The sequence below is a fragment of the Muntiacus reevesi genome, chromosome 5 (assembly GCF_963930625.1).
Source record: "Muntiacus reevesi chromosome 5, mMunRee1.1, whole genome shotgun sequence".
NCBI classification, from domain to species: domain Eukaryota; kingdom Metazoa; phylum Chordata; class Mammalia; order Artiodactyla; family Cervidae; genus Muntiacus; species Muntiacus reevesi.
The window spans coordinates 6,176,220-6,200,710 of record NC_089253.1 but is presented as its reverse complement, the minus strand read 5'-3'; the positions used below and the strand labels follow the sequence as shown (position 1 = coordinate 6,200,710).

Sequence of the window (24,491 nt, the reverse complement as noted above, 5' to 3'; positions counted from 1 at the left end):
GGAGTAATCTTCTTACTTCACTTCCACCTTTTCTCTAGAAAAGCTTCTCCCTGCACTCCTGTCTATGGAGCATTTCTAACCACTTCTGGTTTGGTGCTGCCAGATTCCATTTGATTTTTGCTCAAATTAACTCTTAAAGTTTTTAATATACCTGAGTTTATCTTTTAATGGTTCTGGTATCAGAAGAGGGAACCAAAGGAGATTCCCTTCAACTAAAGCTCCCAGGAGCAAGAAGCAACCAACCAATCGAAGGTAACTGCTGAGACCCCTGAACTCTCTGCTTTCTCAGTGCCTCTGGAGATGGTGGGTTGTTGTTGCATAGTTGCAAAGCCATGTCCGACTCTTTGTGACCCCATGGACCATAACCATGCCAGCCTCCTCTGTCCATGGGATTTCCCAGGCAAGAATAATGAAATGTTTGCTATTTCCTTCTCCAGGGGATCTTCTAGACCCAGGGATCAAACTCTCATCTTCTACACTGGCAGACAGATTCTTTACCACTGAGCCACCTGAGAAGCTGGAGATGATAGCTACCTCCTCTTTTATCCTAGCTCTGTGGCTTTTGTATAATTAGCTTCTAGACTTTATCAGTGCATTTCTTTTTCTAGATCAGGTCCAGAAATTGGCCAGAGTTAGATTGGGCTTGACTAACTGGACTGGATCTGGAGTTGGCCTGAGTCTGAGTTAAGTCTTGGATAAGTAAATTTTGTCTTAAGGCTGAATGAGCAGTTAACCAATGAAACTTCTGAAGTACAGTGACCATAGTGGAGTAACTTTAATTTAGATAAACTTATTTATTTATGAGGTGTCTTAGAGAAAAAGAGGTCTCAGCCAAGAACTCATCATAAAGGGTAGAGGGAAAATTTTTATTCCTGTTACCATTTCTGGTGACCAAGATGGGACCTGCTAGGATATCCTATTATTTCCAGAGCCTACAGATGAGATCTTAGGAAAACTGGCAGAAGTTAGCAAAGGGTGAGAATTCTTACCTAAGTCAGCCCTCTCATATATCTGTCTGTGGTGCTTGGTAGAAAGAACAGTAAATTTTACATTGTTACTTCCTTTCCAAATTCAGACTTGAAGGAAGAAAAATGGTAAGAATTAGATCTTTGAATTTTGATTCATGAATTTGCTTTCAGATACTTGCTGGTTGTCAGTCCTTTCTTTCCCAGGAAAAGCTATTACCATTTTTCTGTCTTGTCTTGTGTCCTGAGAACTTGGGTTGACAACTGTCAAGTTGGGCCCCCCAGATATGGCCAGAGAGAAATGTGAGTTACACCTTATTTGTGGCTGGATATAGAGGGACAGCCTGGAGCAGGGCATGACAACCCACTCCAGTATTCTCACCTGGAGAAGCCCATGGATGGAGGAGCCTGGTGGGCTACAGTCCATGGGGTCACAAAGAGTCGGACAGGACTGAGCGACTAAGCATAGCACAGCATAGAGGAACAGAAATGTGGGTTGCACTTCATGTGTAGCTAAGGTCCTACCATTGTTTGAAGTGGCTCTGGATATTGAGAAGATAGTATCTTTTGCATCCCTTTGGGTCATTGGGAATTAGGAGGACACTGAAAAATGTTAGATGGCTGAAGGCATCTGCAACACTGAAGTTTGTGACAGTCTTTTTTCCAAAGTCCTAGTTTTCTGCAACAATAGCAGAAATTAGGAGGACTTTGGTTTTGTCTGGGAAACTTCAGGTTTGGGAACCTTCATTTGATGGAGTTGAAAATTAAAAATTTCAGCAATCTTTTTCTTAGATGACTCAACTCAGGTGCAAGTCAGCTGTTTTGCCAAATTTACTAAACCTGGAGTGGACATAGTTTCTTGTTACATCCTGGTCCTTTTAGCTTAAAAAGAAAGATGCCAGTTCAGCATGTCAGCAAACATAGAGCTAAAGGCTACCCAAGCAGATTCAACATCTGAAGGAAGATGAGAATTTTCTCTGAAAAAACCTGGTTGACTATAAGAGCTATAAGATGGTTCTTTGGATTTTTGTGTGCTAACCTGAATTTTGTTCCAATCAATAGGCTTAAGAAAAGCTACTCTAAGAGTTGGGTCGATTTCTTGAGAGAATATTCTAGCGTCTCGCCAAAAGTTAGGAGTTTGTTTTTCTAAATCTCTTTCAAGAAGTTCTCACTGGACAAATTTCATCCAATGTTTAGTTTGACTCTCACCAACAAGCATGTAAAGTAACAGACATAGATCAGAAAAAACAAACAAACAAAAATAGGTTGGAAAGCTTGATAACCAAGTTAAGTTCTTCAGTAAACCTGTGGAGAGGGTGTGGTCCTTCATTACTTTTGGAATCTCTTTTTAATTATGTCTCACAATTTGGCCTTAGTCCAGGGAACATAAAAAGCTTGGGCTTTGTTTGAATTCTCAGAACACTTAACTTTAAAGGGCAGGTTCTAACAGGTTCAGAGGAGGAGGAAGTGGGGAAAGGTTTAGGGGAAAAAAAGGGAAATTTGGTGAGAGAATTGGAATGAAGAAGCAAAAGTTATAGAGAAGGTGAAGGCAGCGCAGAACAGAAAGAGAAAGATGGCGGGGCGGGATGGGGGGCGCTGAGCACAAAGATGGCAGTCATGTATCTGGATAACAAGATCTGGGGCAGGGGGAGGGAAAGAGAGGCCTCAGAAGCCATCTTGTCTTCTTCCATTTGTTTGCCTCAGTTAATTTAAAAGTTGTATTTTGCAGAGAGACAATTTTAGATGTCTGATAACACTTGGAAGCCTTGAAATACCAATTGAAATAAGCATCCCATTCAGTTCTGACAATTTTAGAGCCATGGCTGTCCAATTTAGGTTTAAGAAAAGTACGTTTGGGGAGTTCAAAAAGTTCCCCATAATGGAGATCAATGTTCTACATTACTTTTGGTTAAGTAGGTTCATTTAGATAGAAATTTGCATGAGGAGGGACTATTGTTTTTATTCATAAAACCAGCTGGAGTCTCTGAAATGAGAGGGTGAGCTCAAAACTTTTAGATAACTTGGATTCCATTTCTTAGAGGTTTTACTCTAGAGAAAAGGAAAGAAAAATCCTACACAGCATAGTTTCAATAGGAACAGCCTGGTTCCAAAGGAATCCGACCAAAGACTGAGCACACATTTCCAATAGAAGCAGCCCAGTTTCAAAAGAGTCAGGTCAAAGTGCCAAATGAGTACTCACAAAAAAGGCAAAGCCTTTAACAGAAGGGACAAAGCCTTCAAAAAAAAAAAAAAAAAAAAAATCAGGTCCCTTGAATAAAGACTGGAAAGTTTTAAAATGCAAATAGAGCAGAGCTTCAGGGTCTGCAAAAAAAAAAAAAAAAAGAAAAACCAATGGTTTGGATCCAACTACAACTCTTTTCTAAACATGTGAGTTTTGTATTATTATACTGTTACCGAAAAATAGGATTTGTCTCCTGGTGGGTGTCAGCCAAATGGCACAACCAAGTGAAGGGTGGGGAGAAGGAAGTATTTATTACTAGCATCAAGTACAGAGAATGTTGGGGATCTTTCTCCCAAGGAGTTTCTTTCTGAAGAGCAAAATAGGGCAAGTTTTAAGCTAAGGGTACATACATACTCATGAAGGGATTTGAGCAGAGGAGAATTCAGTATAGAATTGGTGCAAAGTTTGACAGAATCCAAGTTGTAGTTGATGGAGTTCATCATTTCTTAGGTTCCAGCTGATTAAGTGATTGAGTCCTCAAGGGGATTTGAATTCTGCAAAACAGCTCAAAACTGTGTTTTTGGTTAATCTTTACCATTGTGACAATCTTTACAACTGATTTATTATCTTTGTTATTGCTACTTCTCTTGCCTGATAACAGTCATTTTTTCTTGAATTGGTTTGTTCTTATAAGATCATTAATTGCTGAGACCTGTCTAAGAACAAGCATTGTGGCCAAGCTTCAATCACAAAAATGACTTTTCTTACATCAAGAAATCCTTGTCTGGTTTTCTTTCTTCAGGGACCCCTACCCTATCTGTTTCTTGGCTAAAAGTTTAGAACCATAAGGTCTCTGTGTCTGTCTGTATATTTATATATGTCCACGTATGTATAAGTGTGTGATATTTTTCTACTTCTGATGATATTGCCAAAGTTAATTTTGAAAGAACTCTATTTGATGGGCTTAAAGACAAATATTTCTATACATTAGAAATACTCTCAGAAATATAGACACTAAAAAAAAGAAAGAAAGAAATATAGACACTAACTCAAATAGTTTTCAGAATTAAAGGCCATCCCTGCACTTGAGTTAGTCTAATATGGAAGAAAAGCTGTCCAGAGTAATTTCATTTCCTTCACACTGTAACAGATATGTAGGTGGAGTACTATATCAACACATAAAATGAAAACATCTTCTTACCAAAGTCCAGAAAAAGTGAAAAGCAGAGACGGTGTTTGAGAAGAACCTTAATACATAACCAGAACACTCCCAGAAAGTTAAGTGGTGATGGACATTTGACGCAAATGAGACAAATTTTACAAAGTTCAGTGCCATAAAATAGCCAGGAATGTTTCAGAAACCACTTACAATTCCGTGTGACAAGTTTTTATGATAGGTGATAGCAGAAGAGAATGGGGGAGTAGTGTTGAATAAGAGATGTGGCTGGAGAGCTTAATTATTGAGGATTAAATGTTGCAAGTAAAATAAACTAAAGTTATTTTCAAGAAAAGGGAGAGTGGGCAAAGGGGCAGATGTTTATTACAAGGATAAAATAAGGGTATCTCAGAACCCAAAGGGAGGAAAAACACTGGGCCTCGATAAAACCTGAAATCAAGACCTTGAAGGTCAGGAGTCAAAGGAATATTCCATTTCTAAAACTATTTCTGCTCCTACCTGGTCATGTGCTTTATTCTACTTTCTAGTTAACCTTAGTTCTCTGTGAATATACCCATGTGGTAGGCAGAAGCTGACTGCTCACATACATAACACTTCCAGCCACCTCAATCTCCAATTCAATACCACAGCAAAAAAAGACCTTCCTCTAAGCTCAATTAAGTATCTATTCTTCACTTAACTATTAATAACTGCACCCAGAAGCATGAGGTTTTCAAGGTGTCCACTATAAGAATAGACTTGTATAAGGTCTTGGGGAAGAAAAAAATTATATATATATATACATATATATATCTCAATGAAAAAAATTACACTTCATTTAATTTTAAGAGAATTAAATTAAGGGAAATTAAGGGAAAAAAAGACTGACGGTAAAGATTTTCAAGCAAGAAATCAAATGTGAAGGACTTCCCTGGTGGTCCAGTGGCTAAGACTCTGAGCTCCTAATACAGGGGCCCCAAGTTCAGTCCTCCAGCAGAGAACTAGATCCCAAATGCTGCAAATAGAAATCCCATGTGCTACAACCAGGACCCAGCAAAGCCAAATAAAATAAGTAAATAAAACAAATATTAAACAAAAAAATCAAATGTGATTGTATTTATCTTTTAGGAGGACCCAGTTGGCGGTCGGCTTTGACTGAAAGAGAGAAGAACTACCAGATTTACTTTGTTTACTGTTGTATATGTTGTACCTGGCATACTTCCTGATGCAGAGGAGACTCTCAATAAATATTTCATAAGTAAGTGGATGAAGAATGACTTCGCATTTATCCTGAACAATAATGGAGAATGGTGTCATTGATTCAGATGGAGCTGACAGAGAAGTCTGGCTGGAGATGGGGTGATGCTGGAGAGTGGAAAGTGAAGGTGTTGGGGGTGGTGGTGAAGTGACTGATACGTCAGATTAACTGGACCAAGGGATGCCCGCAGAGCTGCAGAACATTAGTACTGGTTGTATCTGTGAGGGTGTCTCTGGAAGAGCCTAGCATCTGATCCGGTAAACTGAGTAAAGATTCACCGTTACCAGTGTGATCGGGGTCTTAATTGAACACACAGGTGAAGGAACGGTGAATTTCTTCTTGTTCATCTTTTCCTGCTCTCAGACATCAGAGGAAGTGGTTCCTGGGCCTCAGACTTGAAGACTAGAGATGCACCCCTCCACACCCCTTCTCAGGCTTTCAGACCAGGACTAAATTTTACCATCAGCTCTCCTTGCTCCCCGGCACTCAGACAGCAGACTGTGGGACTTCTTGGCCTCCATAACCAGCTGAGCCAATTCCCATGATAAATCTCCTCTTCCATATATTTCTACATAGCCTGTCAGCTCTGTTTCTCTGGAGAACTCTTACTAATACTGGTTGTCAGTCACCCAGCTCCTCTCTGTTCCTGTGAAGTTTGAGGGGCCTGGTAGAACCTAAGGTGAAGATCTCAATTCAGCAATGGAAGGTTTAATTCTGGATCTCTGAAGTGAAGTCTCGGCAGACAATAAATACAAAAAACTAGAGGATTCTATCGAGATAAGTGATATTTAGTGACACTGACTTCTGTAATGTATCTATAGGATTAAAAAATTAGAAGTCATTTTTTTTTAATAAAGTCCAGTGGACATTCTTGATTGCTGGTCATTCCTCCAAACAGTGATTCAGAAATTGATGCTTTTTGTGTCTTGAGGCTATACCATTCCCTAGAGCCTCTGATATCTCTGCTAGATCTTGTGTGTTCAACCACATAATTGAGGTGAATAGAGAGAGGATTATGGAGAAAGTATTAAGGGCTAGGCTTGGCAGTGGTGTATAACACTTCCTTCTGTATTTTATTAACTCTTACACAGTAACATAGCCCTACTTAACTTCAAGGGAGAGTGAGACTTGTGGTCCTAGCTGCATGCCTAGGAAATAGGATATATGTTGGTGAACAGTTTCTGCCAGGGCATGATGGTGCTTGGAGTTTAAAATCACCTCAAGGGATGCTACAGAAAGAAGAGAACCCAGAGCCAAAGGCAGAGGCTTCAGGCAGCCTAACAGTTAAAGTGCTGTTAACGGAGGGGCTGGCAAAGGAAGCTGAGAAGGAATGCCAGGCAGTTTAAGAGAAGTGGTGTCATCTAGTCCAGAAGAGAGAGTGTTCACTGGGGAACTAGCATTTCACCTTACTAAACTCTCTGAGGATTTGTGTTGCAATATTTTAAAAATCTTTTTAAATGTCCTTAAGGGCAGGTTTTATATATATAAAAAAATCTATTCATAATTTTACTTTAACTTTTATAATTATTATTTGGGTGACTGAAGTTAGAAATTAAAAAAAAAACCTTGTTCTTTAACTTCTTTAATTTCTGCATATGTGTCTTATTCAATTTATAAATATAATAAATTTTAACAATAACTGGGATCTTTTATAATTTTAGTATTATGTTTACACACTTAGTTAATTAAATACTGTTAAACATTTTAAACAGCACTTATACATGTAACATAGTCTGTTAATTTTTAGGCAATTCAATCATCTAACAAATCTTATCAAATAGTTAAAATTAATTCTCATCAGTCTAAAATTTTAATTTATAATTATGGAGAATATTAACTTCTTTTACATATTTTGGAAAAATTGCATATGAAGACAGCAGGTAACTGAATTATTCAATTATATAGCTTATATTAGAATCAAGTCTAATTGAATAGACCAAATTCTCTTAAATATCACAAAGCACGGTTTTGAAATACTAAATAATTAATGGAATAATACATAATCTGATTACCTGAACATTTCTATGTTTCAATCTAAGTATTCTAGAGTTTAAAATCTACTATCTCACAAGTGAAACATTGGTGTCATTTCGAAGATTCTTCAATGATACTCTCTTACATGTTTGGCTTATTTTCCTGAAATACTGACCAGAGACATTGTGCCTATGATGCTCTATGTGTAGTCATTATATCAACTCATTTAACAGTCTTGTAGATCTAATAACCAACAGACATTACGTACTTGGGTTTAGATTTACTTAATTTTTCTTCTCACAAAACTTTGCAACCTGTTTTTACCAAAGTTCCAGGAGTAAGAAATCCCAACTGAAGCAAAGAAAAATCTTATTAGTTTGGTGTTTCTGTGACCCAGGCTAGTTCTTGGGCCATGGTGATAATTTTAAGAAATGCTTTTCAGATTGAATAAAATACCTTTGTGAGCATATGTTAGTAAAGGACAAAAATGCTTTCTCTCATTACTGAATTAAATACTTGTATTTTGCACCATACTGTTTATTGTTTAAAAGAGCTTTGTAACTAGGTAATAACTACTCATCATCTAGTAGTTGCTGTGCAGTTCAATCATTTAAAAGCTTTTATTGTATAAGCACTATGTGACAAGGGCTTCCCAGGTGGCGCTAGTAGTAAAGAACCCGGCTGCCAATGAAGGAGACATAAAGAGACCCAGGTTCAATCCCCGGGTCAGGAAGATCGCCTGAAGGAGGGCATGGCAACCCACTCCAGTATTCTTGCCTGGAGAATCCCATGGACAGAGGAGCCTGGCGGGTTACAGTTGATAGGAGAGTCAGACACGACTGAAGTGACTTAGCATGCATGCTTTACGTGAGAAGCGCTCTGCCAGGCCCAACAGGCAGAGTTTTCAGTCTAGAGATGCTATAAGAGTTGGTAACTGGTACAGATGCAAATATTCCATTTGCATGGACAAACAATATACTTGCCTGTGCTGTGTTTACTTCATTTAATATTTCTATTCTAAACATATTATTTCATGCACTGGAAGATGAAGAGGATGGTCAGGTTACATTTTAGCTTATCTTGTCCACCTACCTACAAAGTGATGCCGTACAATTTTTGTGTGTATGGATGGGCCTATGGTACTGTGAAATATTTCAAGGTATTCTTCAAACAAACACTAATGAGGTTAATATGAATCATTAGGTATAAATGTGGAGCCCATAATGCTTTCTGAATATCAACTATTGCTATTCTTTTTGGCTTGCAATCTCTGCTTTCTGGTATTGTTATTTATCTTTGTATTTAGGCCCTATCTTCCCCCTTTGAATAAAGCTCTTGAGTAACAGAAATCATCTCATATCTCATAATTGCTTCAACTCTTAGTATAATGTCATCCAATCATTCAAAAGGATGTTTCTATATATGAAGCATTGTGATAACCCTGGAAAATAGATGGGAACATGATATTGTTCCTGGCACCAAGAAGCTTAAAATCTGAAAGAGAATAAGAGAATAAAATATGCAACAAAAGGCTAACACATAAGATTAAGGAAAACTAGAGATCAGTGTGTTAGCAGTAAATGTCTATGAATAGCAAGAACACAACATAAGTGTTCTTAAGCAGGCTCTTTAAAGAGAGAAAACATTATGCATATAAAAGTGGAAATAAGATATCCAAATAGAGGAATGCATTTGCAATTTTGAACACTTTCAAATAAAGCATTATTAAAGATATTTTGTATCTCCTTGGGTTTTGTGAATCATAATAAATGTGTGAAGGAAGTAAGCGGTTCAGGGTTGGGGAGAGTACTGTATGAAATCAGTGCTTTTGAAAGCTCAAACAGGCACCCAGGCAAGGTGTAGGGATGACAGATTCTTCATTTGTCATTAGGTGACATAATACATAGTGAATTAGCAAGCAAATGGTTTTCTTTTTTAGCATTAAAATTGTTCTTCAGTTCAGTCTTTCCTTTGTTTCATGAAAGCGTATTTATCAAATAGTTATTTTGTGCCAAAAATTATGGGTATAAACATGTGTCAAATAAAGTATCTGACCTCGAAAAAGATCACAATATTCAGGAAGATAGACATATAAACACAGTTACAATACAGAATGATAAATGTTATAATCAAGAGAAATAAGAGCACATCCCACTGGATCTGGCATTCTTCTACAAGTCCTTATATAGAGGTCATCTATAATCTTTCCTCAATAGTCAAAGAAAGGAGTATGATGTGATCTAACACTTATCAAAGCACGTGTGCTTTTGTAGGGGAGGGAGTAATTTAGCTTCACTAAAGCTTAGTTTCTTCACCTATAAAAGGGAAATAACAATAAAAATGACAATAGAAAAATCTAGTATCGCTTGCAAAATCACTTCTTAGAGATTTCAAATTCTTTTGGGCAAAATCTTGGTAGTCAAATAAAATTATCTTTCAAAGCATATAGTAAGTGCTTATCATGTAGAATGTGCTCCGGATATTAATTAGTCATTAATTACTCATAAGAGCTATGTCTTTCCCACTAAACTGTATGCTTCATGAGGGGAGAAGGAATCCTTTCTATAAGATGACAAATTTTCATTTGTTCTCTGATTTCTTCAAATGTAGCCTCAGTCCAGTTCAGTTCAGTTGCTCAGTCGTGTCCGACTCTTTCCGACCCCATGAATCGCAGCAGGCCAGGCCTCCCTGTCCATCACCAACTCCCGGAGTTTACTCAAACTCATGCCCATCGAGTCGGTGATGCCATCCAGCCATCTCATCCTCTGTCGTCCACTTCTCCTCCTGCCCCCAATCCCTCCAAGCATTGTAAAGGCTATTAACTAAATTGTCATGTAGTTCTTATATTGTTCAAAAACTCTTCTTGTACTTAAAATAATTTGTCTCATTTACATTCACATATGACCTTCAGAACATCTTTATTAACACATAGTTCTTAATAATGTTATTAGATGATCTTTTTTTTTTTTTTAACAAATGAGATGACACATTATGTGACTCTTGAGGATTTAGGGTTTAGACAGGACCAAAACTAAAGCTTAAGTCCAAGTGTTCTGACTTCAAGCCCAGTGCTCCTCCCAATATAAGCAAAGCTCTTAGCAAATATATCCCATGCTCAATGCAGACAGGACAGTGATTTAGAGTAAGATAAGCATTGGATTATGTTTTAGCTTTGTGACTTTGAGCAATTTATTCCATCTCATTAAATTTCAGTTTTTCTATGTGTAAAATGGGAAAAGTTACAGTATCAACTATGAAAGGTACCAATGATTAAACAAGTTAATGTACATACAAACTGTCTCATTTAGAAAGTGCTCAGCGAGTATTATTCTTCCACCATTCCTGGTTAGATTTGACAACAAGAACATTAGGCAGCATTCAAGAAATAAAAGGTATTGTTAGAAAGGGATTAAAGGTTAGGGTTAAGGTTCCATAACCGTAATCTGTCCTAGGTCATCTAGCAGTCATCACTGTTGACATTTTAATTCTCCCATATCTCTTCACTTAGCTCAGAAATTCTTTATGTAAAGTACCCAAGATTCTCTACCATCTAGCCCTGTCTCTCCTCTCTCTCTCTGTCCTCTGCCTTTCCCAAAGGAACCTATCTGCCTTTCCTTGACTACCCCTCCAGCAGCTCCCAGGGCCCAGTTTCTTGTTATCTCCAGCAGGTTCAAGCTCTGCTATTTCCTGGATTTGTAAAATACAGTGTTCCCATTAAGCACTCCTAGCTAAAGGCCATGTATGCAGTTTCCCTTACAGATTTTAAGAACATCATTGATTTTATAAAGCCTGTGGTTATTCTCATCCTTTAGATACCATCGTTATAATTTTTTTTAAGAATTTATGACAAGGGTAGAATTATGTGCGATTGACTTGTCAGGTTAATTCAACAAAGACTGATTTCACGCCCACAACGTAATAGAGTGCCAAGTGCAGCTGGGATTTGAAACAAGATAGTCTCCGCTTTCAGCAAATTCCAGTATCATTTCTTTAAAAATGGTTGTGTAATGTAAAGGCAGGGATAATTTCCTAATAATTTATTAATATCAGTGATCTTCATTAGGAAAAACTGCACAGTGGTAACTCACATTGACATCAAAATTCACTCCCTGAATCCAAATCAGTGCCAAAATAGGGCACCGCCGTTTTCTATTCGATTTTCCTCATTCCAGGGCTGTAACAGTATTTAATGGGGCTCCCCTGAAGGCTCAGTTGGTAAAGAATCCGCCTGCAGTGCAGGAGACTCCGGCTCCATCCCTGGGTTGGGAAGATCCCCTGGAGAAGGGACCGGCTACCCACTCCAGTATTCTGGCCTGGAGAATCCCATAGACTATACGGTTCACGGGGTCGCAAAGAGTCGAATGGGATCTCAGGTCCGAAAAAAAGTTCTTGAGAAATAATTTAGTCTAACAACTAGCCTGCAACATGTATTTTCCTAGACAGAAAAAAATAGAGGACCCTTCCATTGAATTTCGCGGGAAGCAGTTTTCTTTCAGTCCATAGGACTGTGGCCTGGAAGTGCAGAAAGGAGAAGCATTTGTCCTCCGCTTCCTCCTTCCCTTTGTTCCTCCTTTTTCTTTCATTTTAAAATAAGGGCTAGAAATCCTCAAGCTAAACTTTTTCTCTTTTTAAAGCACCTCTCCGCGGAGTCGGGGTTAGCTCCGGGAGGCTCCGCCTCCCGCTCGCCCGGATTGGTTGAGAGTCGAGCGGACCGAGTCTCGGGGCGGAGTCGGCGGAGCCCCGGCGGGGAGCGCGCTCCAGGCGGCCGGGCTGCTCCGCGCGGCGCAGGGGAAAGGCGCCCTTGCCCCGCCGCCCACGAGGCTGCAGCGGGGCAGCCGCACGGTCCCCGGAGGCCCCGCCGCCGCGCGCCGAGATGTGGAACCCGCTTCACGAAACCGACTCGGCCTCGGTGGCCTGGCCCCATCCGCGCCGGCTTTGCGCGGTGGCCCTGGTGCTGTGCGCCGGCCTCTTCGTCCTCGGCTTCGTCTTCGGTACGAGGGGGAGGACGGGGGTCCGCGCCACGCTCGGCCCCCAGCCCGCCCGCCTGCCCCGCGGCCCGCCGGGCTCCGGGGCCCCCTGCCGCGGGGTTCCTGCTCCTGGGCTCCGGGGCGCGGATCGGGCTGGGGGGCGTGCGGACCAGCTCCCGCGAGTTAGGTGGGACTTGGTTGCCGGGGAAGCACGTTTGCGTTCCGGACGGGCTGCCGGAGGACGGGCGCCTACAGGAGAGCGCAGAAACCCTGAAACAACTTGAGAAAGTTCCGCCGGCTGCAGGCCTGCGAGAAATTGGCACCTTTCCGCAGGATCTCAGGGGACATTTGCTAGGTCGTCCAAGGAGCTTTGTAAGAAACGGCTCTTACCTCTTTGGGGTCTTTATCTAGTCGTGTGCGGTGGGGAGAGCGCTGGGCATTGCTTCTTGGGAGCCCTTTTCTCTCCTTTTGGAAGTAAGAGAGGAACAGTTAGGAACCGGTAGCCCTTATTGTCAGTGCTCAGAACAGAGCTTTTTAACAGCGGTGCTTTCAAGTTTTTTCCCCTGTGTACTCATTTGTAAACTTAACCCAACTCTCCAAGGTAATCAGGGAGCAACGCTGAGATTTTTCTCAGACTCTGCAACTTCTTCCTGACCTTGAGCAAGTGAGGGAGTCTCTCTTAGCCTCAGTTTGTGAGTCTTTTAAGAATAATAGCTGTAACTTACTGGAAGTAGTAAATTGGCACTTTATTCTTTCCTGGTGAGGAGATGCTTCTAACTGGACTTTAATGCACAAGACTAGTGTAAGGTATCCCCAGGTAGTTTACCCCTACTGTGAATTCTGGGCTCCCTTTCTGGGATTGAGAAGACCAGGGCATAAACCTGCTAGGAGGAGTAGTTTAGTCGCTAAGTCATATCCAACTCTTGCAACCCCATGGACAGTAGCCTGCCAGGCTCCTCTGTCCATGGGATTCTCCAGCATAGAACACTGGAGTGGGTTGCCATTTCCTTCTCCAATTAAGCCTGCTAGGCTGGCTCAGACAGTCTCTTTTTGCTTGCTTTGCGCCCTTTGAACCACAACTAATTGTGGATATCAGGGTTGTTGTGGGGCTTAGGTGAGATAAGTGTGCTCATTAAGGACACCCGCCAACTTGAGTTTCAATTGTCTCAACTGAAAACGTGGGAAATTCACTTGGCAAGGTTAGCAGGAAGATTAGGATCTTATGTGTCTTTTTTCTTCCTTTTTTTTGGCCACGCTGGGTCTTGCTGCTCTCGAGCTTTCTAGGTGCCAGGAGTGGGGGCCACAGGGCTCAGTTGCAGCTCTCTGCCCCTGGGCTCAGCAGTTGTGTGGCACTCAGGCTTAGTTGCCCCTGGCTTGTGGAATCTTCCCGGACCAGGGATCCTCTCGTGTCCCCTGTGTTGGCAAGTGGATTCCCATCCACTGTACCACCAGGGACGTCTTCTCTGTCTTTTAGAAGTATTTTGTGCTTCTTAGTGTTACCCTTGGGCTTCCCAGGTGGTTCAGTGAGTACAGAATCCACCTGCAATGCAGGAGACTTGGGTTAAATCCCTGGGTTGGGAAGATTCCCTGGAGGAGGGCATGTCAACCCACTCCAGTGTTCTTGCCTGGAGAACCCCGTGGACAGAGGAACCTGGCGGGCTATAGTCCCTGGGTTGTAAAGAATCAGACACAACTGACGTGCCTGAGTGTGTGCCCCGTGTTGCCCTCGGCCCCATACAGTGGCTTACACAGAGTGTGTTCTTTATTAATGTTAATTTTTCCCGAGGATTCTCAGCTCCTTTCCGTCCCACAGGCCTCCATCCTCTTTATCCAACTCATTTTTCAGATCTTGATTCAAGCATTTCATCCCCCATGTGCCCTGATCTTAAAGTCGTTTCCAAGTCTCCTTTTTTTTTTTTTAATAGCATACTGGTGGAACTGTATTTCCATTTGCTGCCAACCATTTATTTCAGCACACATGTATATATGCACGTGTGTAGCATGTATGTGATTCATAATTGGAAAGCTCCATGAAAGCTAGCTGGGTGGTTCTGGTAACCATTTTAGGCACACATCCTATCATTTAGCTGAATATCTGTCATGAAGCCCGCTACAGGGGCTCATGGTCCTGGGCGAACTGCCTACCGCTTGCCTCTAGCCTGTTTTTGTCTTGAAGAGATGTTGGGTGACTTGTAGTTTCATTGTAGCTCTCTGAAGTTGGACTTTTCAAGCCTGCTTAAACTGGAAGCACAAAATATTTCATCACACTTTGTTTTAGTTTCAGAACCAGAACAAATTACAAGACTGAATTGCCTTCAACTCTTTGAAATGATTTATGTACATGAAATATGTTCATAATTAATTCATTAAACACCTACTAAATGTTTCTTCTGGGTCAGCAGAGGAGTAGTCACTGGGGTTAGAAGCTTGAAGGAGAAAGAAGGTGGATCTCCTTTCTGCTTTTATTTTCCCCATTAGTTGAAGTGTATTTAATTTTAGTGCTAATATCATAAAGCATTTCTTAGAATAACAGCAATACATAATGAAATTGGATTAAAAATATATTGTGACTGATTTGTAATTAAGTCTGTCTGCATGATTTTTTTTTCCAATGGAGGTAGGCAAGAGAAAACTTCAGGAAATCTCAGTTAATGCCAGAGGTCATAGACAATTTGTGTTTTACATATGTAAATAAAATAATAAGGAAAATAGGCTCTGTCTGAGAGCTCATACCCCATTCCTATATTTGTTTGTCTTTTGCAGGATGGTTTATAAAGTCCTCCAGTGAAGCTGCTAACCTTCCACAGCATAATGTAAAGAAAGCATTTTTGGATGAGTTGAAAGCAGAGAACATCAAGACCTTTTTGTAGTAAGCAGATACTTCAAAGTTTATATCAAGTTGGAAAATTTTGCTATTCTGTTTAGAAGTTTGATCCACTATTTCATAAACAGAAACTGACTTTTAAAAAAAGTCTTATTATTGAAGATCTTGTATCACATTTCATCTCAAAAGGATTGTTCCCTCAACTGAACTTTATCATGATATTTATTTTAAAGCAGGTGTCAGCATACTTTTCCTATAAAGAAGCCAGCTTTTGCATGCTGGCTGATCTCTGTCACAACTACTCAACCCTGCTATTTCCTATCACAAAGAAGTGCTAGGAAATACATGTTGGAATAAGGGTCAGTTTTGATAAAACTTTATATTATCAAAATAAAATTTGAACTTTGTATAAATATGTCATAAAATATTATTCCTCTTGCTTTTTTACACCTATCTAAAACATTTTAGCCATTTTTAGCTTGTGGGCTGTACCAAAAAAAAGGAAGTGAGCTGGATTTGGTCAGTGAAACATAGTTTGCTGACTCCTGTTTTAGAGGAAGATAATGTATTTAAGTCAAAAGAATGAATTTGGACTTTGAAGTCAGACATTGACAAGTTTAAATTTCATCTTTGCCTGTTGATACTAACATAACTTTGAGTGAATATGTAACCTTCCTGAGCTCTCATTTTCACATCTATAAAATGGGAATAGTGATACTGTTATGATGAGCATGAAATTAGAGAGCATATGTGTGACTTGGTGTAAAAACCTGCTGCCTATTTCCTGAAATAGCTATCCCTGGTATAGAGAAAAAGAGTAAATGAATAAATTTAAAAGGTATTTGCAAGGCAACTAAAAATAAAACACTTTTATTGAATAATTGATTGGAATACTTAGACTCTTTCAAAGCAAAATACTTGAAGTCCTGATAATGATTAAAGGATTCCTTTATGAATGTAAGTTATAACTTTGGATAAAAACAGGCAAGTAAACAGATAGATAGGCAATGCAGCAGACCTGGGTTTAATCCCTGTGTTGGGAAAATCCCCTGGAGAAAGGAATGACTACATTTTCCAGTATCTTGCTTAGGGAATTTATGGACAGAAGAGCCTGGTGGGCTACAGTCCATGGGATCTCAAAGAGTTGGACATAACGAGGCAACTAATAACACCAGAGAGAACATACACATAGTCTTTAGAATTAAAACTATGAATAAAATTTGCTAGGGCATCTGTCAAGCCTTTATAAGGGCCATTTCTGGCGAGAGATATGGAATTTTAAATTTTTTGTGTGGAAATTTTTCTGCCTCTTGCATGTCTTTTACTATAATGATGTGTAATAGGTGTAATAAAAGTGGACGTTTGGCTAGACATAATCTTCACTCCTAGACCGGTGCTACCTCTGTGTCCTTTTTCCTTTTCTGACCTGTGACATGGTTGTTGTTATTCAGTTTCCAAGTCGTGTCTGACTCTTTGGGACCCCATAGACAGCAGCACGCCAGGCTTCCTTGTCCTTCACTATCTCCCGGAGTTTGCTCAAACTATGTCCATTGAGTCGATGATGCCATCCAACCATCTCATCCTCTGTGACATGTAGTGACCAGCAAAGAAGAAATATGAATACCTTCCTCTCTCACTTTCTGGGCTCTCAGCTTTTTGCTTATTCTCCATGGCCTTGACCAAGATCTTCTGTTTTTGCTGCCAAAATCTTGGCTCTCTGTGTACCGATGAGGAACTGAAATATGGAGACAGTTATGGAGGGGGAAAGAGTGACTTTGTTTCTTTGGCAGGCAGAGGGGGAGTACCTCAAGAACTGTGCTCCTCTCCCTGGAGAATAGTATAATGTACAGTGTTAGTTGCTCAGTCGTGTCTGAGTCTGCGACCCCATGCACTATGACCTGCCAGGATCCTCTGTCCATGGGGATTCTCCAGGCAAGAATACCTGAGTGGTTAGCCATTTCCTCCTCCAGGAGATCTTCCCAACCCAGGAATCGAACCCAGGTCTTCTGCCTTGTAGGCGGACTCTTTACCATCTGAGCTACCAGGGAACTCTGGAGAATGGAAGAGGTTAAATAGTCAGATAGGGTTATGTGACAAAGATCAAGGTATTGGCATTCTTCTGCAAAGTGACCAGGTTAGGATGTGTGCAGGGTCTCAGGTGGTTGGGTCTCCTAAACTTGATGAGTTTTTCTGGTTCCTTTAACCTCACCACATCTCAGGTGGTTTCCTGGCTGTTCTCTCTTGATTAGCAGCTATTTGAGTCTGCCCTTTGGAACTCAGGGAAGGTCATGAAGGTAGAGTCTTGCCTATAGACATGGGGGACCAAAAGGCTTCCATGCCCGAAACCCCACAGGGCCATGGTTGGCATCATTTAGAACTCGAGAATTTTCACCATTAACACAGAAAGATGAACAGAACCCCCACTCACCCTTCCGCGGGCCACAGAATCTCCAGAAGCCCCCTGAACTCCCCATAATTCCAGTTTGCCATTTGTCCATTGGAGCTGTTCAGTCTATTTATACCCTTAGGTCAGGGGTCAGTAAAGGCTCAGATCTGGCTTCTCCCCTTTTCTGACCCTTTGCTTTACTGCTAAAGATTCTCTACTGTTTTGAGGTCACTTGACTCTGACTGGGAGGATTAAGGAGGGGCTGGCTGCCTTTTCAGTCTCCCTTGGCGTGTAAGGTTGTCCTCTGTTTTCCTTTTGTTTTTTAACACCTGGTTAAAGTCTCAGATTTGTTCATTATTTTGCATTCTTCCTCCACTTGTTCTGAAAGACAAGGTTATTTCAGAGGAATGTTTTAGAATTTTACTGATCTGCATTTGAATACAAGTTCTACCTTTCACTGGTTGTCTTTAAGTCACCTAATGTCTCTGAGCATTGTTCATTCGTAAACCCAATGTAGTGTATTAAAACATACATGAATAGCTCCCTTTATTAATTGAGATGACATAATGATACTTAGGACATATTTAAAGTTTTCTAGCCAGACAGAGATGTATGTGCCTGTTTTTTAACTGCATGATGTTAGCTATTTTGGATAGTTAGTAAATTATTCAAATAAAAAATAACTTGATATTCTAGTAGGTCAAGAAATTGTGTCACACTTCTCAATTGATTAAAACAAAAAAATAGGAACTTCTGTTTATTTCCAGTTGTCTCATTGAGCCTCAGATCTTTGTGCATTAGTGAGGAAGCAATTTTCTCCTTCTGTATGAATGAGAGGACTTCTCTGATGGCTCAGAGGGCCAAGAATTCTGTCGCCTGCAATGCAGGAGACACTGGAGCCTCGGGTTCCATCCCTGGGTTGTGAAGATCCCCTGGAGGAAGAAATGGCAACCGATTCCAGTATTCCTGCCTAGAGAATCCCATGGGCAGAGGAGCCTGGTGGGCTACAGTCCATGAAGGTCTTAAAGAGTCAGACATGACTGAGCCACTAAGCAATGCACAATGAATGAGAAATTTAAGACATGGCCAGGATCATACAAGAAGACAGTGGCAAAACCTGTAGTACACTGATTTTGTGCCAATTGATTTTATTTATCCTTGGAAACAAATCTTTTTTCCTGCTCGTCATTTTTAGGATCAACTTTTCTCCAAATGAATGCATTCTAATGCTGATCACAGCATGCTTCTTGTATGTCAATTGATAACAACAAAACTTTTACCAGGAATTTCACTCATCATGTTACCTGATGAAACTTGGGTCTGCTAGCCTGCTGGGCAGCAAAGTCAATCTACTGACACTGGGTTGAAGTGAAGGAGTACAGTGTTTATTATAGGGTGCCAAATAGAGAGAACAGACACCTCATATTCAAATGGCCGGAAATCATAGATGGCCTTCAAGGGGAGGGTTTTTAAAGACAACATTTGAGATGCTGGTTGCAGCTCATGAACTTTCTTCTGATTGGTTGGTGATGAGGTAACCAGATGATGTTTCAGAAATCTGAATCATCAACCTTGTGGTTCTAAGTAGTCTCAGGTCTATGTCCTTGTGGTCAGCGTGCAGTCACCATCCTCCACCTATGTGGGGTTCTCAGTTTCTGCAGAACAGCTCAAAGATATGCATCAGATTGTTATATTGTTTAGACTATCATTACTTTTCTCACTTTACCACTCTTCCTTTGTTTCTGTATTCGCTCAGTTCCATAGTAGAAATTGCTTGTGTCTGCTCGTTGGAACTCAGGGAAAGCCTAAGAGATTAAAGCCTTTTACTGCAAAAAATAAACCACTGTGGGGCTTTTGTATCTGGGAGGGCCCTTGGAGGTACTGCTTGGTTTCAATCCCCCTTTTTCTTTGATATTCCTTAATGCTGAGAGGAATAGTGACTGAATGGGAAAAGGGAATAAGGCTTTTTGGATAGAGAGGTTCATCATGAACTTGGCAGGGGAACTTAGTTTTAGGGGAGTCATTTCACTAATAAAGTCTGATAATGATCTCCTGTGTGTGTGTGTGTGTGTGTGTGTGTGTGTGTGTGTGTGTGTAACTTGGCAGGGGAACTTAGTTTTAGGGGAGTCATTTCACTAATAAAGTCTGATAATGATCTCCTGTGTGTGTGTGTGTGTGTTGTGTGTGTGTGTGTGTGTGTGTGTGTGTGTGTGTGCAGGGTCAAGGCTCCCATAACAGTTCTTTCATGTAAGAATAGGATTATAGCTATGACTTCAGGAAATTTGCATACTTTGCATCTGTTTTAGTTATGTTGCAGTTTGGATTTGTGTAATAGGGAATAAAATAACAACATGTTGACTTGTAATGTTTTCTTTCCAGGTCTATGAGGAGATGCATAGATGCCTCAGCTGCCTCTTAAAATTGTGTTCTTTTCATTACTTTATTTTGCAAATACACATTAGACATCCTATGTAAGGTTTTAAACATCTAAATATTTATTAAAAGAGAATTGTAATACTGTTTTTGTAAATAACAGTTTAAATGATTTTACTCTAATTATAAAATTAATCCCAGGACTCCCCTTCCTCCTTTATTTTTTATCAATATACACAGTAGATTCAACACTTAAAATTAGGATGACTATAGCTATGTTGGTTATTCTTTTTTTTTAATCACTGTAAGAATGGAAGTAGGTTGAGTTTAGAAAAACCTATATAATTAGAATGAGAAATTCATGAAACTCAAGACATTTATAAGCTAGAAATGAATAAATATCATTTCATGACACATGATGCTTTGTCATATGGGATTTTTTTTTCCTGAAAGGATTTAAATTGAAAATAACAGTGAACTGAATCTTCAAGGAAACAACAAATTTCCAAGAAAGAGAAATTTAAAACAAAAGCCCTAGTATCTACACATATTAAGTGAGAAATTAGTCTATTCTTGAAAATATTTGTGGTAGCTAAAATTTTAGCCACGTAGTTTATTTGTTATTTGTTAAAGATATTCTTGGTCATACTAATTCTCATTGTTGATTTTTAGTATTATACTTATAATGCATGGTGAATGGAATACAAAAGATTCAGTTTGAGCTTGTGTAAATATGTTCAAATTACTTCTTAAAGAAGACAATTTAAAATGGCTGCTAATCAAAAGGTTTCTCACTTGGCTATAATGTTCATTATTTAAAAATAAATGTAATTATCAGTAGTTCTTGAAATGTCACAGCTTGATCTTTGGTTGAAAATGTTTTTTGCTTTCCAGTTATATTTCACAAGGTGAAATAAACAGATAATTCCATGAAATTTCAAATATACATGAGTCTTAAGGAAAGAATATAACACTTTCCTCATCTAATATAGAGACATTCATCTACAGGCGTACACATACCAATTCTCTACAAAGATCAGTTTTTCTGATTTTTCTCTTGAATGAGTACAAATTAGAGATGAAGATTTTAAAGCACACTTTAAAATCTGTATGATTCAGTAATGGTGCCACATTGCTTTTTTAAGGTGTAACATTTCAAAGTATTTTTTTTAAATGTAAACCTGCCTTATTTTGTTGTTGATTTAAGACAAAGGCTGACTAAACAATTTCTAACCACTTTCAATTTTTGTTCAACAGTAATTTTACACGGATACCACATTTAGCTGGAACAGAACAAAACTTGCAGCTTGCAAAGCAAATTCAAGCTCAGTGGAAAGAATTTGGCCTGGATTCTGTTGAGTTAGCCCATTATGATGTCCTGTTGTCCTATCCAAATGAGACTCTTCCCAACTACATCTCAATAATTGATGAAGGTGGAAATGAGGTAAAAAGAAAGAAAAAAATAAGCTCCCCCATCTTCTCTTTTGAAATATCTTCTGTAAAAGAATGCCCTGTGCCATCCCCAAATGCTGGTAGAAATCAATATTGACACTTGTGAATGATGCCTTTAATGGTCTTTACTGGTGCCAACTCTTTCTTAATGATGTTTGAATTTAATGTGATGTTGAAAAGATTCTGAGAAATTGATGCTTGATGACAGTTGCTATTTTCTACTTTTTAACTATTGTTCACTAACAAAATATAATATGTTAGTAAATGACAGCTAAATTAGATACACTTTTGATTGGTTCAGATAATAGAAGATCATGCATCAATTTGAGGATGCTAGAAAATTCAGAGATGTGCTGTTTGAGCCAGTATGTTTTTATTGGCAATTCATGATTATATTTCCTGTGATCATGTATTCAGCTGTGTGCTCATAACTTGGGTGTGGGCATTTGGAAGGAAGAGAGTTTGGAGAGAAATACTATAGAATTATATCTATGCTAAAAATTTACAATCTTGTTCGCTAGTTAGGGCACATAATTGGAAAAGAAGATGATACAAATAATTGAGATATTTCATATTATGATATATATTCAATATGAAAGCTCATAAAATATAATTCATATATTCATCACTATTTGCCTTAGAGCTACCATATTCCTATCTAAAATAGCCCTTTTCTTCTAGATAGCTTTCTTCACTCCCCTTTTCTGGGCCTTCTAAATTGCATATAGCTTCAGATGTATCCAGTTTGATTGGTTAGCTCCAAATGTCATGTGATTTTTGTACATAAAAAGTTTTAATCACCTCCACTTATTGACTAATGGATCAGCCTTTTCTTAATGATTAATATGCTATTTTGCAGTCAGTGATATAATCCCATGGTAAATTTCCTAATATGAGTTGAAACTTTCCATATCTACTCTTTTAAATTATAGTAGTTAATACAGTTTAACTTTAAAATTAAATACTATCAAATGATTTCAAAATTATAAAAATATTTTTAAGGTTGGTATGGGGAATACCAATATACTCCATAAGATTCCATAACCTTAAAAAAAAAAAAAGATTCCATAACCTTTATAAGTGGTGGCATAGCTATATAATTATTAAAAGTCTTTAGAAGTATATTTAGGAAGAGTATTTGATCACATAATAAAATATCAGTAATATTAAAAAAAATATGTGGCAACAGTGGGGGAGGGAGAGAGGGAGACGAATGGAGAAAGTAGCATCAACATGTATACACTATCGGGCGAAGTTGGACAGCTGGTGAGAAGCCCCCGTGTAGCACAGGGAGCCCAGTCTGGTGCTCTGTGATGACGTGTATGTATAATTAAGACTGATTTGCATTGTTAGGGGAGAAAATAAATTAAAAAAAAAAAAAAAGACTGATTTGCATTGTTGTATGGCAGAAACCAACACAACATTGTAAAATTTAAAAAAATTAAAAAATAAATATTAAGGTTAAAAAAAATACATGTAGTTAGGAAAAAAAAATGCATGTACTTAAACCAAATTTGCTCACTCAAATTTGGTGATTGTGTACAATGAGGAAAATAACAAACTTTCACTCTTCTTCTCTTTTTCTTCCTCTGCACTTCCCAGTTTCATCCCTACCTTTGTTTTTATTCCATTGCATTATTTGTTTTTGCTATTATAAGCATTTATGAAATTTCTAAAGCTTGTCCCATAATATGAACATATAATGTAGAAGTTTCATTTTGGAGTTTTTCCTGAATGGGGTTAGCTGCCAAAAGCTTATTAACTTTTTTGAAAGTTGTATCATTAATTCGGTTTTGTTCTTTTCCAAGTTATACCTGCACGTAAATACTCACACAGTTCTCCAAAGGGCTTTGCTTTTTTCCTATTTCCCTCTTCCCTAAGGGAATCACTGTTCAGCCCTGAGTTGATTCTTTTGATATTTACCTCTGCTTCTTTAAATGACGTGCTTGTATTGCTTGTGTTTCAGACTCAGACACTTTCTTTTGACCTTGTGACAGCTCGGCTCTATTCTTACCCCTCTGCTCCAACTACAGATGCTCTCTTACTGGGTCCCCATCTCCCAGATCAATTAACGTGACTGACCGTTCATAGCCAAGCTAGATAAACTGCGAACTTTACTGTCCCACATGACACAGACATGTTCCCCTTCCCACAGACAACAAATATGATTAATATTTTATAGATTCTACCAGAAATGTTTTCAACACATATTATGAATTATTTCTCTTATTTATGTAGGGACAATGTGCCATATAGATTGAACTATATATATATTGCCTTTTTATGTTGCAAAAGTTAAATAGAAATTTGTAAACCAAAATTATTTTAGTTAGAATACATAGTTTGAGGCTATGTTAGTGAATGTTGGATAGTGAACGTTGCTCACTGGTGTACTGTCTGCCTTTGATAAAGTCACCCAAAAGAGTCATTTCCTTGACTGTAAGAAACTTTTCCCAGTTGGAATAACTCATAAACTTGATGTGAAATCCACCTGCTCAGTGATGCTGTAAAATTGAAGGTTACCATAAAGGCAAATCAAGTGAGACCAGCTTGAATACTCCCTTGGCTGAAAGACTTGCTGATGTGATGACTTTGTCTCGAGATGGATTTTTATTGCACTTTAGCATAGTTTTCCTTAGAATTTTTCCCAGTGATTCAGTTCAGTTTGTTCTCTATGTGGACCAGAGAAAAATTACAGGAAAAATGGGAGATGTGGGAATTTTTGAAGAGTAATAGTTGATTTGGTTTCATTTTAGATTCTGTCAGCATCTGAAGTAGGTAACTGGTGCTTTAGTATAGTGTCAGCTCAGATTCACTGTCCATCTCCCAGCAGGTTTACATTACTGCACTGGCCAGGACCTATAGTTTAATATTGAAAGGAAGTGAAGACAGCAGGTGTCCTTGACCTGAATGTCTTTAATGTTTCACCTTGATTTTGATGTTTATGTCAGGTT

The 24,491-nt window shown here is 39.0% G+C and overlaps 1 protein-coding gene across 1 annotated transcript in view; it reads left to right on the top strand.

The window, feature by feature from the left end:
* The first annotated feature begins 12,308 nt into the window (after positions 1–12,308).
* FOLH1 (folate hydrolase 1) overlaps positions 12,309–24,491 on the top strand; it is a 70,650-nt gene continuing 58,467 nt past the window's right edge. The window contains exons 1-3 of the mRNA XM_065936829.1: positions 12,309–12,526; positions 15,266–15,371; positions 21,343–21,529. Coding sequence (XP_065792901.1) covers positions 12,409–12,526; positions 15,266–15,371; positions 21,343–21,529 — 411 coding nt within the window. The 5' untranslated portion in view covers positions 12,309–12,408. The remainder of the gene's footprint in view (positions 12,527–15,265; positions 15,372–21,342; positions 21,530–24,491) is intronic.